Here is a 20,225-nt window from a genome sequence, read left to right on the forward strand (position 1 = left end):
AAAGTGAGAAAACAAAAAGAAAAAAAGAAATAAAAATAAAGAAGAGCAGAGGAACCATAAAAGACATCGGGAGGAGACTCATACAGGCTGTGTCCTATCGAATGCAGACTGCAGCGTGCATCTTGGTAGGAAACCAGGCAAGCTTCAGAAAGTGTGGAAGCCACAGACAGACCGCCTTCTAGTTAACAAGGAAACAACCAAAGAATCAAAAGCAGAACCAAAAGGTGGAAACAAATTAAAAGGTGAACCAAAAGCCACACAATGATATTAGGACTTTATGCCTCCATGTGCTATACTCACACAATCCAAGTCCTCTGTAGAAGCCATCTTTAGGACCTCAGGGTAGAGGTCCTTGTAGAAACAGGTGGTGGTTGCTATTACAGCTGTGCTGCAAATCATTATTTCCAAGTGGGAGCAGGATTCTAATTCCCACTCTGGCTCTGTGACATGAGGAAGAAGCCTTAGCACAGAGAAAAGCATGGGCTGGAGGGAGGAACCTGGGGCACGTCCAGAGAGCCCAAATCCTCCTGAGCCCCAGCAGCTGCTTCTCTGTCTCTGCCTTGGATTTGCTTTCCAGAGGCACCTACCTCTCTCCTCTAACAGGCATGGGATCGTGCCTGAGCTCAGACTGTCCAAATACAGCTCACTGTGCCTAAACCCCATAGGTCTGCTGGGCCTGCCACATAGAAGCATCGAATGGTTGAAAGGAGCCTGTTTCAGTTTACAAGAAATTCTGTAGATTCTCCTCCATCCAGTGTTTGTATAAAAACCCTTGTATGTGGGAGGGGGGGGTTCTAAATATGGAAATCACTGGATTGCACTGAAAGAGTTTATTCTTCCTTTGGCAGGGAATCTACCGAAAAACAGGATTTGAAATATCTTGATAGATCTTGGCTTGAGGTGCTAATTTTTGCATTGTTATAAGAAATATTCTTTATAAATCTACATCATCCAGAGAACCCTCCCCACGGCTGGAAATAGAATCCCTTCACCTCCTGAATATGCCTTTGCCCATGCAGCATTTTTTTCCTGCTTCCATGAGGGTTTTAATCTGTTCACGACCAATACTAGCAAACCAGAAGGTTCATCTAAAATCCAACATTTTTTGGATATAAGTAGGTTTAAATATGCATTTACTTCAAATCCATGAATTATTCTGAACAAAAATGTTGGCCCAGGTAAAGGCTATAATACAACAATCCAAAAGTCAAGAAACCTGGAATGAATATAAGAGAAATTATGAAAGGCATCATAAAAGTTTTGCTTGGAGCAAATAATCTGCTGAACAGTCAGGTAAAGTATTTTGTCTAAACTTTACTATTTCTACATTTGTATGGTGCCAAATGAAATGGGAGAAGGACTCAAAGTGGAGTTGGCATGTCCTGCTTGTTTGACAAGAAAATTATTGTCTCCAGGTTGCTCCAGCTGGGGACCCCTTTACTCTCTGTCTGGATGCTGAACCCCCAGGTTATCAGCTAAACCCTGCAGAGAACAAACCCTTGACTGCATGCATGTGTCAGGAGTAAGTAAGAAATTACTTGGGCAAAACAGGTGTAAAACTCATGATGGAGGAGAATGTACTCAAATTCCCTAATTTACCTGCAAGTCAGCACCAACACTGTGCAATACCTGTGGAAATTTGGCTTAGAATTGCTGAAAGCAGGATCTCAGCATCCCTTGGCAGGAGGCTTGAATGAACCTTTGCATCCATCCCTGCTTCATTTGGTGCAGTGCAGGATGAAGACCATGCTTGGATCTTGCCAACTATCTTTGTAACCTGGCCAGCCTACATTATGCAAGTCCTGCAGCACTCCAGGTTTGCTCCTCTGCTCCCACTGCTGGAGTCTGCTCTTTTGAAACCATAAATTTGACTGGATTTCTGCTGGAACTGCAGGGTGTAAAGCCATGAAGCACAGACAGCCTCCTTTTCCAATCAAAATGACACAAGTACTTGAGCTTTGCTCAGTGCTACTTACCATTCATGAGGGACAGAGTACAAGAGTGTCTTTAGGCATAGCTGAGTCACCGTTACACTGACAGCAAGGACGAAAAGGTAAACTAACAGGAGGAATCACAGTACCTCAGACATCAACACACGTCGGGGGCGGAAAGGAAGGGAAGAAATCACAAGCCAGCAAGAGAAAAAGAACACCTCTCCTAGTCTACACATCACTCAGCACATGATGTTTTATGGGTTGGGTGTTCAGGCACACTTCTTGCTGGGTCCTGTTGGCTACCGACAACCCAACAGGGATTTGGAAACAGGCAGCAGTGTTCCCAAGACAGAAGGAAAATATGGAACCTCTGAGATGGAAAACGTCTTGGAAAAACAGAGCAACTTCCCCCCACCACTTTACCCCCAGACCTGTACAAAAGGGACAGGCAACTCTGAGAAGTCACTGTGAAATGACGTGCCACCTTAGTTGCTCTTGGCACTTTGCTGGTGAGTAGTCAACTTGCTCACATTAACAGGCAGTATCTACCTGTGGGTATACAAATAAAACACAAACTGCTTTGAATAACCACGGGAGGGTCCAGCAGAAACCAGTCAGAGCCTAGAGAGAGGAAAAGGTCTTCAGAGGCTGGAAGGTTTTCCTGGGAAGCATGGGTAATTTTGGAAAACAGTAGTGGGCAACCCTATAGAATGCATTTAAATGTAGTGCCCACAGTGCACAAACAGTCTCTGCCACTATCAACAAAGCTTCTTCCACTACATCTGGGAAGTTGTCCTCCCAACCAGAACTCACATCTGCCACCCATACTTAAATATTTCCCTTAGGTCTGGCTATGACTGTAACCCATTACCACATGGAATTAAAATGAAACCCATAAGAAACCAGTTTCACTCAGCATGACTTCAGGAAAATGACCTTCAAATGGTTCCTACAAGTTTAGCAGTTGCTAGCTGTTGTGATTATTGTTTTAAGGCTTTTCCCAAGAAAATCTGAAGAGACCACTGGAAAATACATGGGCTTTGGGTGCCACATGAGCTGCAGCCAGGGTCCTCTCCAGCTGGCCTGCTGGCCCATGCTGGGCTGGGTGTGTTTATTGCAGCCCCTTTTGTACGTGCCATTGGTGCATCTCTGGCTGGAATAGAAAAGGTGGATAGGGAACGCCGACATGGGGAGTTCAGGCTTTGGGTTAGGCAAATACAGAATGACCGTGCTTATACTGGGGCCTTTGTGTGACCATGAAAATGAGCCCAATGAAAACGAGCCCAATGGCTCCCTTCCACCAGCACCTTTTCATTGGCTTTGCAAAGTGGTTTGCACATCCACTGCCTGTGTAACTGGCCCCCTTTTCCCCCCTCCTCCATTCTGGCCACCAAGGAAGCTGCACCAATGGCTTGCTCTAAGGACCCGTCCATCTGCAGTTGTCGAGTTCAGGAGGCTGAAGAGGTTTAAGTGCTGTACAGAACAGAGGGTCTCAAAGACAATGCTGGGCAAACTGAACAACCCAGAAACTCACCTCCAGAAACAACAAAGCAAGGAAAATGCTAAACAGAAAACAAACAAATCACAAAAGTAAGAATGAAACAATGGGTTCAAATTAAAATGCAAGAACACATGTTAAACAGGTACTCTGGTTTAAACCAAACATCACAAGGACAGAAACAACATCCCAGCCTAGGCTTTAATCCTGAAAAAAACACAAAAGAAAAAGGCCCAAGGGTAGAGTTCACCAGGCAAAAAACAAACTCCACTCAGACAAATGTGTTCATATTGAGTCCCTTTGGTGGAGCAGAAGACAAACCAGAGAAAACCTGGGAGATTGATGAAGTGAGAGCTACAAACCAAGTGCAGGTAGAACATTGTAATAAAGCACTTGGACTCAGTTGCAAGATAGATGATATCTCAATGCCACTGTAATAATGAGTATATTATTAAAACAGATCCCCAAGACACCATAGAGCTTCACCATCTATCAACCACAAGACAATTTGTGGCTCACACAGCAGCCTATTGCAGGTGAAGATTCCTCTTCAGACCCTCCAAGCAGGCTGACATGCTAAATAAGCAACCAGTTTCTTATGCTTAGGAAATGACATTTTGCAACTAATGCAATAACTCAAACATTTCCTGGAGGTCAGTTATGAAGAGAGGCTTGCACGGCAAAGAAGAGCAGAAGAACTGGTGGAGATAAACTGCAGGTACAAGAGCATAAAAACCATGGGTGCAAAATGCAGGTGCACAGGAAAAACACCAGAGGTAGAGGAGCGGGTACAACACTACAGAGTATAGAATGGCCTGGAAGGAGGCTTAAGGGAAGATACAGACTCTCAGTCCTTGATGTAAGACTGACAAGGGAAAGAAGCAAAACAGCAAGCACAGCACCTCATTGGTGAGAAGGCAGAATGACCGATACGACTTTCCACCAGACTCAGCCTCAGGACGGCTTTATCACCTCTATGGGGGGAGGACAAGCACACCAGGAACATGAACATCATGACTAAGGAAATGCAAGTCATGGTGCCCTCTCCTAACACCCGAGAGACCTGTTTTGATTGATGCAGGTAAAGAAAATACTGATGTTTTCAGAACATCGATCCATGCTGTTGATGCCTGTTGCTACAGAAATTCATTTTCATATGTTATGAAAATAAAATCAAGTTATAAAACTAAAAAAATGATTCCTTAGGAGAAAATAAAAATATAAACTGGAAGAGTAGACCCATCTTTGCAGCAGGTCTTTGGTAGCTCAGTCCCAGATTTCCCAGCCCCTGCCCACCACTCACTGTGGGGTGCCCAACTTCTACATAGGTTTGCTTTTTGTGATGGCATTTCCGTACACCAAAAATCCTATTCCCAAGTGTTCCCAGCACTTGGATTCATTCTTGGCATGTCCAGCTCTGAACTGCATCAGAGATTTGACCTAAGAAGTCTTGCCATCAACATGGCACTTACTTCATCTTCAGGACCTCTGTGCAGCTGAAGAGCATAAGAAATGAAGTAACAGGGTACAACAGGTCTGTCACCCACGAGTCTCATCATCAGCCTTACTATTCTGGATCTAAGGGATAGGTCCTGCAAACCTGAAGGGTGTAGCTGCTAAGACCCTTTGGAGTTCGCTATGGATGCATTAATGTATTAAGCAAATTGTTTTGGCATGCATCTGTTAAATATCTTTTGGATCATAAGCCAGCAATCCATCCACACCTACTCCTGCCTCACAAAACACGTGACTTCTCTCTTGCCCTCTCCTCTATGTCATCATTCGTTTGGCCATCAACAGATTGACCTTAACACGTTTGTTTTTCAGAACAGAGCCCTGCAAGCTTTGGGGGTGGACTTGGAAGCACCTCATTGGCACTGAGGCAGAGCAAAGGAGAAGTCACACAGTGGCTGTTAGATGATGTTTCCCATAGAGCATGCACGATGCTGCCATGGTTAGTAGATGTGAAAGTGACCAACCGCACATTCAGATGTGCTCACTTGTAAAGCCTAATTACCTGCCTGTACAGATGTGGCAGGTGGGGGTCTGGACAAATACAGTGTGAGGAAAATAAGTAGAAATCCACAATTTTGTACTCACTTTTGATTGTGGTCACAAACCTGGCCCTGTGGTATTGAAAGCCAGGTGAAAGTCTGCTGAAAAATCATGGAATAAGGTTATTCTAAAGCCAACAATGTGGTGCAAAATCTTAGCTCCGTTTTCTGCTTTATAAGAAATCTTCACATGCTTTTGATTAATACAGGAAGAAAATAAGCATCATCATCTTGCATTTTAAAATAACACTACCAGGAAATTCATCAAAGAACAAGAGCAAATATCCTCATTTGACTTCTTTTCAAGACTAGACAGGAAATCATTGTAAGAAAAAGATCATATTTAAACCCAACAAAGAGACACAGCATAAATAGAAGCTGATTAAAGCAGTAATGGCAAAATAAAATGGTAAGAGGAATAAAATAGCCAAATGAATAATATCCTTTTCCTTCAGATACAATGAACTGGCTTCATTTGGCCTATTGTATTTGACAAAGCGAATTAAACCCCCAGTAACAAGGGTCTCAAGAGATTTACCCTGATGGAACAAACAGGGATCTTGCTGCATTTCAGATGCTTTGCAATAGAATTGAACAGGAAATTTCTTTTTCTACGCTTGAGCTTCCCCAGCCTTTGGAGGTCTCCCCTGCAAAAGGGATCTGGGAAACTTCAGAAGCTTTCAGTAAAATCTGAAGCACAACCTGTTTTTTTTTGATGCTGGTTGTCCTGATGCTAAAATTCCAGAAGAATTAAATGAACCCTTAAGAAGAACATAGCTCTTGGTAAATCCATGCAAGGTAGGCAGGTATCAAACTCCAGCCCATAATCCCACGCAGGCAGAACTCTGCACTGACCTCAGCAATATCTGGGACAACTATTTCCCCCAACACAGAATTTTTTTCACATCAGTTTAGATCCATATATATGAAAAAAGTGGTCCCCAAGTCCATATTTTTTTAAGGATTCTGGTGTCACAGAGTCCATGCTCATGTCCACATCCATGCAGAAAAGCCTGAATTTGAAAATGCAAATTGATGTTTCTCGCTACAAACTACTGACTGTTCACATAAGTGATTTTATGCACCCCAGCTCTCTTTCAAAGAGCAAAAAGAGCATTCAAGTGTATTTTTCAGTCTGATATTTTGGAGGATGCCTTAACACTTAAATTTTCAAAGCAGAAATCATTGAAAAATAGTTATTATGTGCAACATACCTCTTGTAATTGCTAATCCAAAGTGAATGGATTTGTTAACACTTCACCTGGTGAAATCTATCCTAGGACAGCTTAAAAAAATCATCTAAAAACCAAGTTATTTATAGAAGGGCAAAAGATGAGGCATTTACAAAGAAAACCAAACTTCAATACTGAATTAAATACACAGTTAAATGATCAGTTCTGAAGCATTCAGTCCACATAAAGCCCTGTCAGTAACAGATATAAAAGGGCTCACGGAAGACTATGGGATGCTCATGTTGAACAGACACATACTGACATTGAAATACAGAAACCAAGCAATAAAGTTCCCAAGTATCAAAGTCATGCTTACGCAGCTATGGAGATGTTGGCTGCAGACATGGGGCTGACTTCTGCCACCTCCTTGGCCTTTTGCAGGGCGAGCTTTTGATTGGTGGCTTCCTCCATCTCCTCCTCATCCTGGTGAAGAAAACCAAGAGAAATCAGAGTGTGCATCATGCAAGGACAGTGACCAGAGCTCTCCAAGCCACGAGTCTTATGTGAACATCACCACTCTGCTGTGAGAACAGTGGAAGCTCATTAATATAAGTCATAATTCCATAACTTGTAGGGACACCTGGGTAGGGTCTTGGTGCCAGCCACAGCTGGTTGAGATGAGAAATTCAAGGGTTGGTCAAGTCCTGAGTGCCTTTTTACCAAGATTACATCTTCCTTGCAAAGCTTCTCTCTCTTGGGTCTCCTCTTAGCACTGGGGAAGGAGACTGTGGCAGAGCAGGGAGAGACATGACCACAAGTGTGACATTTCTGGGGTGAGGTGAGCCCCATCACTCTAAAGCCTAAGTCCCCATCACCCTTAAGCCTAAATCCTATTGCAATGCATGTGACAGACTCCTAAATCCTTCATGACTTCTTCCCAGCATGACTTTTCTGCAACGGTAAGTGTAATAAACAGCAGACTTGACTGGTCCTGCTCACACCAGCTTTACTCCACTAGTTGCACTTATTTCAGTTGAATTACTGAAGACTTAAAGAGTGACAACAGAAAGGAGGAGCCATATTCAAGCATAGTCTGTAGCTTCAAGCACTAAGATGGTTATAGTCATGTTTTCTGCATACACCCCAGATCATGTGGATTTTTAACTTCTGTTGGCACTGCAAGTTCCCTCAGAGTGTAACTGTGATTTATTTCCTCCTACCCGTTGTAATGGCAAGAGAAACACTGTTCAAATTCAAAATACATGGTCTCAAGCAATGAGATGAGGGCAAAAAGCAAAGAAACAACCTGGTTCATCTTCAGTGGTGGTCTAGGCTAAACTTCCCTTACACTTTCAAGGCAGTGCAATCAGTAAAATCATGGCAGGATAAACACAGACCCTCTGATGGCAATAGCAGCATCACACATACTCGGGGAATAACCACATGTCGCAATGAGAGCAGTCACAGGCTCTGCTGTCAAATTTTATGAAATGCCATAGATCTAGCTCTGCTCTTCAGTGGTAATGTTGTGAAAGAGTTATGCTTAAAATAATGAGAGCAGACAGCCAGGCATCTAACTCTGAAACAGGAAATCATCCAGATTTATCTATCCTGAATACCATATGCATAAACAATTCTACCCTATGTAAGGAGCAGGAAAGGTCTTGATTCTGTGTAAGCACTGCTCAGCAGTAACTGAAACATCCCTGTGTGATCAACACTAGCACAAATCCAAAACAACACCCCGCACCAGCTTCTGTAAAGAAAATTGACTCTACCCCAGCCAAAGCCAGCACAAAGGATATCTGCAGAACATCAAGCTTTTGAGGAAGAAGACCTGCAATAAGAAGGCTTTTCTGATTTTCTTTTCATTCCACAGGTATGTTCAAGTTTTGTCTCTCGAGGACCCTCTAGCAGTGTTAAAATCACATACATTCAAAGGCTTTTGATTTTTCTTTCTCTGAACCTAAAGCACCAGGTGCAGTTTTATCCATCTCTTTAGAATCTGTAGCTTCTACTCTATTCATCCTGGTTCATCAATAATTCTGCTAGATTCCATATCTTGAAGTAAAAGCAGAAAATATCTGCTGTCATTACAAATGCAGCCATCCCTAACTCAGAACAAGCCCACTCTTTACCAGATGACTGCTTAATAACATTTCTGTAGCTCTTTTTGTCCAGAGATTGCAGATCATTACAAAAGTTAATTAACTTCTTGCCTAGTACTTACACTGCCAGGTCTCACTGAGGCACAAGCTCATCTTGTTCTGCTTGGAATATATAGGGATGTGATGCTGTATGACTGAAGCCAGCTCTGAGCTGTGATGGCAACATCCATCCATCCATCCATCCATCCATCCATCCATCCATCCATCCATCCATCCATCCATCCCAGCAACGGCCAACTGTCACCATCATCATACAGGGGCAAGTGCATACAAAGACCCTACCTATAAGGACATCCCTCTTTGGTGTTTACTGTTTTCTAAAGCTCTAAATCCCCATTTCAATCACGGTGTATCACATGGTAAAACCTACCTTCAGTGCTACCCATAATGATGCGCATAGTTAATACTGACTGCTCGTTATCAAGTTCACTCAATGAAAGACACCTCTGCACTGGGGAGGAGGGCTCTTCGCACCTTAAGACTCGTGGGTTTGCTGCTCACTTCAGTCCATTATTTCTGGGGATATTTCAACTTTATGATAAATTTTTATGTAAAATTCACACATCATTCCCACCCACCATTGCATGGGTTTATACTGCTTCCCCAGGGATTGCTGGCAGTGCATCAGAAAACACACTTAGTACTTTAGGATATTGGGGAAAATAAAAGGTCACTCATGGTGACTTTACATGCCAGTGTAAGGAGGATGAAGAACTGCTGTGTGTCACTGGAGATGATGGGGGAACGTCAGCAGAGAGAGGATTTTCAAAGCAAACTCTGGGGTGCATTTTTGATTCTACTATGAGTAAGTGAACAGGAAGAAAAACCTGCCAATATATGGAAATAACTACAAGGTACATAGGCATATATATACCTTGGCATATATATCTTCAATGTATAGACATACATATATATGCCTATAAATACCTATATATCACTTAATTTCTAGTGATCTCTCAGAACTGTCCTGAATCTATCTGGGCTGCCTACATATGGAGATGTATATATATATGCCTATATGTATAGAAATATGTACAGGCCTGTATATACCTATATATAGAGGCCTATATATATTTAACGATATATGCATACAATAATTGTATATATATAAACACAACTACATATATATAACATAATAACTATATATATATATAGGTTTATATATATAGGCATATATATACAGGCACATATATATTTATATATCTCCACATATAGGCAGCCCAGACAGATTCAGGACAGCTCTGAGGGATCACTAGAAATTAAGCTGGCAGAGTTTAAGTCAGTGCTAAGGGAGAGCCAGAGCAGAAGGAGCAAGAGAGAGACCTGGGGAGGGAGAGGAGGAGGCTGGAGAGCAGATTATTTAGATATTGAAAGCAAAGAAGGTGATTCTTTCTTCCCCTAAAGTGAGTCATTCCAGCGTGTGTTCCAAAACTCACAAGTACTTTGGATGATCAAGCTTAAGTTAAATATAGTTACAACTCTGATAACTTCTGTTACAGGTCACAAGCCCTAGCTAAGGCTACTGAGAAATGTTCAAATGCCACGATAAAAGAAGTCTGAATTAGCATCCAGAACTGGAACTTTTGGTTGGAATGTTTCAGTCCTGCCACTTAGCAGGAAACCTTTCTGTCTTTCCAAAACAGAGGCAGTTGCAAACTGGTTATGGTTTCCCCACATGATAGGCAGCACTGATCGCGACTAGTTTTACAACATAAATGTCAAGAAAGTCTCCTGACATCAACTGACTCCTGAGTAATTTAATTATGTCTCCGGGCCATTTTTGGGTTTGCATGATCATATTTACTTTGCAATAAATCCCTCATTCTCCAGGTATGCCATCCCATTCAATTACTTTTATCTTTTCCATCTTCTTTTGAAAGCCCTAGTGATTTGGGGGGGATCAGAAATAAAATTAAAGACAAAAAACAAAAGTTTGCTCAAGAAGCTTTATGATTTGGCAATGCTGTGGAATCCATCAATATTTAATTATACTTCATAAACATCAACAAAGGCAGGTTCCTAACTGTCCCAGTCAGCTCCTGAAATATTCACAAGAAAGCACTTAAAGGATTAAGAAAGAAGTAGGATGAGTTTCATTATCAAAGACCCTTGCAGGGCCCGGTTCTCTCTCTCAGCACATGTAAAGGATGCCCCGAGATCACCAGAATAGGCTGGGAGGATGCTGCCTCCAGGCTGGAGGTTTCTGGGGGCCTTAGAAAGAACAGAAAAAGCTGAGGAGCAAGTGGAAAAACCTCCCAGAGAAAACAGAGAGCAATTAAACACAGCCCTGAGATGCATTATGGAGAGATGCAAAACGTGGTCTGAGAGACAAAGGAACATTTACCATACACCTGAGAACCACAAGCCTTCATGTATGGTCTGCGCTGGGTATCAGCTGTCAGGAAACAAGGCTCAGCTAAAGCTGGAAGCTGAAGCCAGTCATGCAGCTCCACAGCACAAAGGGAGAGCTGGAGCCTTGCTTTGTCTCTCAGCTGCAAAAACATGGATTTTAACAGAGGGGGGGTTGGCTGCTTTGGTCTCAACAGCTGGAGCGGGGTAGGAAACCCCTAGAAGTCTCCGTATCCCTGGAATGTGGAGTTGCATTGAGTATCCATGAACTACTGCACTTTTCTACAGCTCTAAAAGAGAAAGCATCCTTGCCTGCTGCTGCATAAGCACATGGTGAGTGATCTTCTTATGGAGTATATAAGCTAAATCTTGTGAAACACAACTGCTAAGGTGGATATGGTGCTACTTTTGCCACTGACTTATGGCAGAGGGACGGAACTAGATGACCTTTAAGACTCCTTCCAACCCAAACCAGTCTGTGATTCTATGATGGCAGCAGCGCAGCAATGGAGTGTGCAAGATTTTATCCACTCAGTGAGAACAAGCTAGAAACGTGCACACAAAATTTAATGCTGCCTCGTAAATACAGCTGAGTATGCCACAATGAGAAATCAAAAGCATTCAATAATTCGAACTGCAGCACTTGCAATCCTTCCTGCTCCATACTGAGGCTAGAAGGTTTTATCCATAGGGAATGCTCCAATATAAACCTGCACATAAAGTTATATCGGTGCCATTTCCATCTCTTGCCAGTACCTGGCTTTCTGCTGGTGCCTTGGATTTCTCCTGCGCCTGGTGAGAGGCAGGAAAATTATACCCTCTTCAGTGAGTATTCACAACAGCCTCTGCAAGTTGTGTTCCAGAGTTGATTAGAGAATGTTAATTCTTTGATTCATCCCAAAACTCAGCAAGGTATGAAGCATCAGCATGAGACAATCAAAGTAGCAACACAACACTTGTGTTTCCCCATGTCTAAGCTTCAGGTCAGCCAAAACCCTTTAATTGCTTCACCTCTGCTTTTGAAAACAGCAAATGCTACCAGTGCCTGTGCACCTCCATGCAGCAGTGAGGTGAGCAATGCCCACTGCCCACTCTGTGATAAAACAAAGCTGAAAACATGAAATAGTTCAATGAAACAAGCCTGAAATGGAACAAACCTGAACAAGAATGAACCTCCAGGTCCTTCTCTGCAACACAAACTCATTAACAGAAACACCACATGAACAGGCTCTAGAGGACATCTCAGGGTGCCTGGAAGGGTTGGCAATGTGGGTTTTAGATCAGCAACTGCGGTCTGAGCTTGAAGAAATAGAAATCTCATACGTACCTTGGTCAGCTCTTGGGCATTTGCCAGATTGTCCACAGCAATAGCCAAGAAGACGTTCAGGAGCGTATCTTTTGGGGAGCAGCTAAGGAAAACACCTTCACACAGCAGATGCAGTAAACTGTTCCCCTGCTGCTGCCACTACCCTTCTTTTGCCACTTATAATCATCAGTATATTACACATTGGCCCCTTGCACCACTGCTTTGTCTTCATCTCTAACCCACCTCCTTCTCCTGGGAGAAAGCTCTGCAGGACAGCAGGTGCTGGACACCCGTTTGTCTCTTTCCCAGCACATATCCCTGATGAGGATACACACAGAGGCTTTACAACACTAGAGGTGCCACTGGTATGAGACCATGTGGTGGTCCTGGAGACAGAAGGGACCCTCATTTTCATTCCAGAAAATCCACACCTCTGGTCCTGCCCATAGACAGACACACACACACAGGATTTCACCTTCAGTTTTCCCCTCTTGTTTCTTGCTCTGGAAATCACTCATTTTAAAGCCAACATTTGCATAATATATACATACAGCTATATAAAGGCATAGGGTACCATGATAAAGTTAAGCTCAGATCACTGCTGCATTTCATACTGGCGGGAGGACTCATCATGACTTATCACACTGAAGTCGATATCACAATTAGGCCTCCACGGACATCCTCTATCCTCAGTGCTGCTGCAGCAGCCCACACAGTACAGCTACAGAAGAGCCTGTTAGAAGGACATCCAGCCCAAGTTAATGAGTTCTGCCGACAAATGAGCTGTTAGCCCAGACCAAATTGCATGTAGCCCAGTTAAAGAACCACAGTGCTACCCTAGCTTGGTTCTCTCTGCGGAATACTGCCTTGTGTCACTAAGACATAACACTTGCTTACACTATTCATTCATATTTTACTTTGATTTTTCCATCTAATGATTTCAGCTGTTACTTGTCTCTTCATATATTTTGTTGTTATTCCAGCAATGTGTCTGCAAACCAGCACCAAAACAATTGTAAATCAGATACCTCTGCATGTGAAAGGAGAGCAAGCAAAGCAAAACCAAGTCTAAACTGCTTTCCAAGAAGAAAATGAAGGTTTTGAGCAACCTGCTCTAATGGAAGGTGTCCTTTCCCATGGCAGGGTGCTGGAACTAGATAAGCCTTAAGGTCTGTTCCAACCCAAACCAGACTGGAATTCTATGATCTTGTTCTTGCACATTACCTGGTGACAGGAGAGTCACTCCACAGCTGTGTAACATTATGATTGCTCCTCTAAATATGAATGTACATGAGAATGAGGTTGATTTCATGAGCATTTCCCAAAAGGCTTCAAGAGTGATGCGCTGCTGCAGTGTTTGTATTGCGCTGTCCTCACCAGAGCCAAATCCCGGTCAGGGACCAGTTGCAGGTTCCTGTAAATTGAGCTAAAGGACTGCAGCAGTTTTACACAACTAACCCAGTTATTTCCTACTGGTTTAATGTGCCCCCTGTTTTGGGCTTGAGCTGGAAGCAATGCCCAAAGCAAGGCGGCAGGGAAGGCAGGACAGTGGATGAGGCTGGTGTGCAGGGGGGAGCCAGGCAACGGCTCCATGAGGGAAGGTGTGAGCTCTCAGGCTTCTGTCAAACCTGCAGTGAGACACTGGGAAAGCTCGGCCTCGGTGCCCCTCTGCTTTCCATCTCTCAGAAGGATGCCTGGAGGAGGCACCTGAGGTTTCCCTACAAGCACAAGTGCAAGGCTGATTCACTGGCTGCAATTACCTCTGCTGAACAGCAGCCTGCCCAGTGCCATGCTCCAGCTCCATGCTCCAGCTGATCCCCATGCTCCAGCAAACTCCAAAGCAGCAAGCAGGCTGCAGAGCCATTGCCCCACATTGGCATAGCATCAGGAGACTTCCTAGGGCAGCCAGGGACCAAAGCTGGCCCGAAAAACCAGCTCAAAGCCTCCTTGTTTCCCTCTCAAGAGCTTTTATCAAACATAACTCGTCCAAGACTTCAGAACTAGATACTCACGTCTTCCATTCCCATTGAGATGAGTGTCTCCAGAGCCTGAATGCCTATCAAAACTGGAGCCTCTGCTTGTGACAGTGGGAAGCACAAATTGTGTTTAATCTCTTAGGATGCATCTGTATCCTGACTGCCAAACCATGCAGGGAATGTGACACAGAGTTTCTCCAGGAAAAGGCCAGGTCATCCATCACGTATTTCCATGTCATATAAAATGGGAAGGAGTTTTGTATTGTGCGAAGACAATTCCTCTGGGAGAGAGGTTTAAAATGTGATGCCCATCCATTGCTCCTTCCTCCATTCCTGCAGGACAGCAGGGTGGAAGGACCTCAATCCCAGTGAACCCAGCAGACAAAGAACAAGAAAAAGTGAAAGATGATGCTGAAATTATCACTGTCCTCCTGCACTGAAATCAGAGCTCCATCAAATTTCATTTGCAGAGGTACCATTTCCACATTTCCTTTCAACCAAGAGCTGGGAAGAGGAACCTGTCACTTGTGGGCTTGGGGTGCAGGCAGGAGGCTGAGGTACCGCTGCCCATGGTGACACTCTTTAGGTCTTTTCCTCTGGGATGCTTCCAAGAAGTTGGAAATAATTCCAAGTCTCCTGCTCTGGGAATAAATGTCTCAGTAATAAAACTGTTTTCCTACCCTGCCTGCACACACATGCTGAAAATGCCTCCTGTAACATAATTGACCATTGGAAATAGAATTCATTGATTGTTTTAACAGCTCAGGCTGGTTTGACCCATCTCCTAACAGACTCGGGTGTTTCTGCCCCCCGAAAGGTCCCTCGATCCTTTCTGCAGAGCCTGGGGATTCCCAAACATTCCCCAAACTCCAGCCTCTGGTCCAGGCTGGATAACCGGGGTAGACCCATGGACCTCTCTGCCCATCTGAGCCCAGTAGAGCTCTCCTGCATGGCAAGGACAGCATGAGAAAGGCATTTGCTGCTTTCCACTTCAGGCTCCTTGGTAGGTTTGTGTAGTTTGGGTTTTTTTACCTCAACAGATGCATCCATTTATCAATTAAGTGGAACACGGTGAATACAAGCACAGTGTCATTTCCTAGAAAATCAGCCAAATCCCGCTGTTACTCTCATCATACTTCTTCCATTAAACCACTTCAGACAGAGAGGTCTGGCTCCACACAGACTCTGACACTGGAAACATAACGTGCGAGTCTTTTGACTTAGAAAAACAAAGTTTCCTTGCAATAGTTCCTTGAGAGTACAAATGGATTCCAAGCAACAACTGAGAAGCAGGGAAAGCTGGCACCCGCACACCTTTATTCCACATAAAGAACACTCACAATGCCCTGAGCAGCTCTGAGAAAGGAAAGGAGTCCCTCGTGTTTAAAAGAGCAGGTTTTGCAAGCAAAACCAACATCACCAATGCCAATTCTCCTGCAAGATTTCATAGAATCATGGAATAGTTTGGGTTGGAAAGGACCTTGAGATCATCCAGTTCCAACCCCCCTGCCGTGGGCAGGGACACCTCACACTAAACCAGGTCACCCAAGGCTCTGTCCAGCCTGGCCTTGAACACTGCCAGGGATGGAGCATTCACAACTTCCTTGGGCAACCCATTCCAGTGCCTCACCACCCTAACAGGAAAGAACTTCTTCCTTATATCCAATCTAAACTTCCCCTGTTTAAGTTTTAACCCGTTACCCCTTGTCCTATCACTACAGTCCCCAATGAAGAGTCCCTCCCCAGCATCCCTATAGGCCCCCTTCAGGTACTGGAAGGCTGCTATGAGGTCCCCACGCAGCCTTCTCTTCTCCAGGCTGAACAGCCCCAACTTCCTCAGTCCGGCTCCATACGGGAGGTGCTCCAGTCCCTGAGCATCCTCGTGGCCTCCTCTGGACTTGTTCCAGCAGTTCCATGTCCTTTTTATGTTGAGGACACCAGAACTGCACACAATGCTCCAAGTGAGGTCTCACAAGAGCAGAGCAGAGGGGCAGGATCACCTCCTTCGACCTGCTGGTCACGCTCCTTCTGATGCAGCCCAGGATATGGTTGGTATTTGATGCAGTTTGCCTAAACCCTTAAATATGGTCTCACCAATGCTCAAAAACTGAAAGCAAAACTCCTCCATACAGAGGAGCCAAAGTGCCTTTTGCTGATCAGCATTCGGAAGGGCTTAGGGTGATTAAAATGGTAGTGATACAAGAAAATAAAACCCAAAATTCCCACCTAGGGAATTCAGCTGCAGTGGATGCTGTGTGGGGAGGGCTGGTGGCAAATTCACAGCTGAGAAATGAAAAGCTGAAATAAAAAAGGGCATTATTAAAGCTTCTTGGAGGGAGTTTTGTAAAGGCAGAGCTGGAAGAACTTTGTGAAGCCCCAAGTTAGAGCAGAAAAAACACTTCACAGAATCACAGAATCCCAAGGGTTGGAAGGGACCTCAAAAGATCATCTAGTCCAACCCCCCCCCCCAAGAGCAGGGTAACCTACGGTACATCACACGGGAACTTGTCCAGGCGGGCCTTGAATATCTCCAGTGTAGGAGACTCCACAACCCCCCTGGGCAACCTGTTCCAGTGCTCTGTCACTCTTACAGTAAAGAAGTTCTTCCTGATGTTAACGTGGAACTTCCTATGCTCCAGTTTACACCCATTGCCCCTTGTCCTATCACTGGATATCACTGAAAAAAGCCTAGCTCCATCATCCTGACACCTACCCTTCACATATTTGTAAACATTGATGAGGTCACCCCTCAGTCTCCTCTTCTCCAAGCTAAAGAGACCCAGCTCCCTCAGCCTCTCCTCGTAAGGGAGATGTTCCACTCCCTTAATCATCTTTGTGGCTCTGCGCTGGACTCCTTCAAGCAATTCCCTGTCCTTCTTGAACAGAGGGGCCCAGAACTGGACGCAATATTCCAGATGCGGCCTCACCAAGGCTGAGTAGAGGGGGAGGAGAACCTCTCTTGACCTACTAACCACTCCCTTTCTAATGCACCCTAAGATGCCATTTGCCTTCTTGGCCACAAGAGCACATTGCTGGCTCATGGTCATCCTCCTGTCCACCAGGACCCCCAGGTCCCTTTCCCCTTCACTACTTTCCAGCAGGTCAACCCCCAACCTGTGCTGGTCCATGGGGTTGTTCTTCCCCAGATGCAAGACTCTACACTTGCCCTTGTTAAATTTCATCAAGTTTCTCCCCGCCCAACTCTCCAGCCTGTCCAGGTCTCGCTGAATGGCAGCACAGTCCTCTGGTGTGTCAGCCACTCCTCCCAGTTTTGTGTCATCAGCAAACTTGCTGAGGGTGCACTCAGTTCCCTCATCCAGGTCATTGATGAAAATATTAAACAGCACCGGTCCCAGCACCGACCCCTGTGGGACTCCACTAGTCGCAGACCTCCAGCTAGATTCTGCGCTATTGATCTATAATTAAGCAGCTTCAACTGACCTCTTTAGGCTGTCCACTGGGCTGTGGGAGTCTCCTTGGGAAGGTGATCCCGAGGCTCAGACCTGTACCTCACCCTGTATCTCTGCCTGTCCTTAACATGACTGCAGCACTGCATCATCATTGACATTAATGAGTATTTCCCTTCCTGCAAAAATGCAGGACTGCCCTTTTCTGGCAAACTAAACTTGATTTTCGGATGCTCCTGGTTATGTTTTGACAGTTAATGACAACTTAAGTCCCTGGCAAGTCACACGGTTCAGCTTTCCCTCAGAGATAAATGACTGCCTGCTGTTTGCTCTCAGCATCAAAACTGTGGCTAGTGAAAAGCAGGGGTAGCACTGACCTTACTGAAACACTGTCTGAAAGATCAGCACGAGCATAAACAGACCATGAAAAGATTTAACCCCTCATCCTCCACCTCACACCCCAGCCTCAGTTCTCCCCTCCTGCCTATGGTGCCTAAAGGCAAAACGGTCTGCACGTGATGCAGAAAGGCTTGTACAAACCCTCTGTGAAAGCAGCTGATGCTCAGTTCTGGGCCCCTCACTACAAGAGAGACATTGAGGTGATGGATGGTGACAGAGAAGGGCACTGGAGTTGGTGCAGGGCTTGGAGCACAGCAGTGATGGGGAACGGCTGAGGGACCTGGGGGGTTCAGATGGAGAAGAGAAGGCTCAGGGGGGACCTGATCGCTCCCTACAAGTGCCTGACAGGAGGATGGAGCCAGGAGGGGCTGGGCTCTGCTCCCAAGGAACAAGGGATGGGACAAGAGGAACCGGCCTCAAGCTGCACCAGGGCAGGTTTAGATGGAGCTGAGGAACAATTCCTGCCCCAGAGGGTGCTCAGGCATTGGAACAGGCTGCCCAGGGCAGGGCTGCAGGCACCGGCCCTGCAAGTGCTCACACAGCGTGGAGACGAGGCCTCAGTGCCATGGGGCAGGGGTGGCCTCGGCAGTGCTGGGAAAGGTTGGACTGGATGAGCTTAAAGGGCTTTTCCAACCTGGTTGGTTCTGTGGTTCATTCTGTGCTCTCAGACCAAGTTTCTACAGAGACAATCTGGGCCAGGTCTCCAATTCTCAAACAGGGATGTAAACCTCCATAGAAATTAATAGATATGCTTCAGGTTTATAACTCTGATCACTAGAAGCTGGTGAAAGCCTTCTTCCAGAACATCATAAAAGGGTTTCTGAGTGTTGTTTACTGTCAGCCAGCTTTCCCCTCTTTCTGTGTTAGTATAAAGTCACCCGCAGCAAACTTATCCCCGTCAGCAGGGCTCAGAGAATTAAAGCATCGTACCTGACACATCCTCCTTGCTCAGCACACAGGAGCTGAGGTAAAGATATGCCACCAGCATGTGACTGTGGGCAAGGGGGCTGAGAGGGGCACTGGAGATGGTCCCAGGGAAGCAGCCAGGAAAGTCACCCCCAGATTATCTCAGCAGCAGGACAGCAGAAACACAGAATCCCGCCCTGGTTTGTGTGGGAAGGGACCTTAAAGCTCCTCCAGCCCCAACCCCTGCCACGGGCAGGGACCCCTTCCACTGGAGCAGCTTGCTCCAAGCCCCTGTGTCCAACCTGGCCTTGAGCACTGCCAGGGATGGGGCAGCCACAGCTTCTCTGGGCACCCTGTGCCAGCGCCTCAGCACCCTCACAGGGAAGAGCTTCTGCCTAAGAGCTCAGCTCAGTCTCCCCTCGGGCAGGTTCAAGCCATTCCCCTTGGCCTGTCCCTACAGGCCCTTGTCCCAAGCCCCTCTCCAGGTTTCCTGGAGCCACTTTAGGTACTGGAAAAGGAAGGGAAAGCAAGACAGCTGCTGTCTGCCAGGAAGGTGTTTAGGGTAGGCTTTTGAATCACCACTCTGCCAAGGCAAGCAGAGGCAAATACCAAATTCATGGCAGTGGCAATATGTGAACCAGGTCTTTACTCCCTCCTCTTGAGCATCCCCTGCTCTTTCCCTTTTTAATGACAACTAAAGGATAAGCATGACCCCCCTTCTGAATTAAAGGTGCAAGAAGGGAATTCTATCCTGCTGGATCTTAGCTGCTCTGAGGTAAGTGTCTCTCTCAGCTCTGCTGTCAAGCCTGATTATAGCTTAATCTCATTTTCAAATGCCGAGCCCTGAGGATTTAGAGATCTCCCTCCCTCCCAGCTCTCCATTGACCCACTTTTCCAAAGCCCTGTGCTACTGAAGAGGGCACGAGGGGGATGTCTGAGCAGAGCTGCGGAGCCAGCCCCAGCATCACGTCTGCTCCAGCTCTGACAGTGCACGTTAATGGGATAAATCCCTCAGAGACACGCGTATGTGACAGGCACAGCTCGCAGTCTGTCTGC

The 20,225-nt window shown here is 45.4% G+C and overlaps 1 protein-coding gene across 1 annotated transcript in view; it reads right to left on the minus strand.

The window, feature by feature from the left end:
- Positions 1 to 20,225, minus strand: part of LOC136022348 (voltage-dependent N-type calcium channel subunit alpha-1B-like) — a 289,675-nt gene that overhangs the window by 84,393 nt on the left and 185,057 nt on the right. Inside the window, exons 19-20 of the mRNA XM_065695506.1 lie at positions 12,503 to 12,570; positions 7,035 to 7,141 (exon numbers count right to left, since the gene is read on the minus strand). Coding sequence (XP_065551578.1) covers positions 7,035 to 7,141; positions 12,503 to 12,570 — 175 coding nt within the window. The remainder of the gene's footprint in view (positions 1 to 7,034; positions 7,142 to 12,502; positions 12,571 to 20,225) is intronic.

The sequence above is a fragment of the Lathamus discolor genome, chromosome 15, assembly GCF_037157495.1.
Source record: "Lathamus discolor isolate bLatDis1 chromosome 15, bLatDis1.hap1, whole genome shotgun sequence".
NCBI lineage: Eukaryota > Metazoa > Chordata > Aves > Psittaciformes > Psittacidae > Lathamus > Lathamus discolor.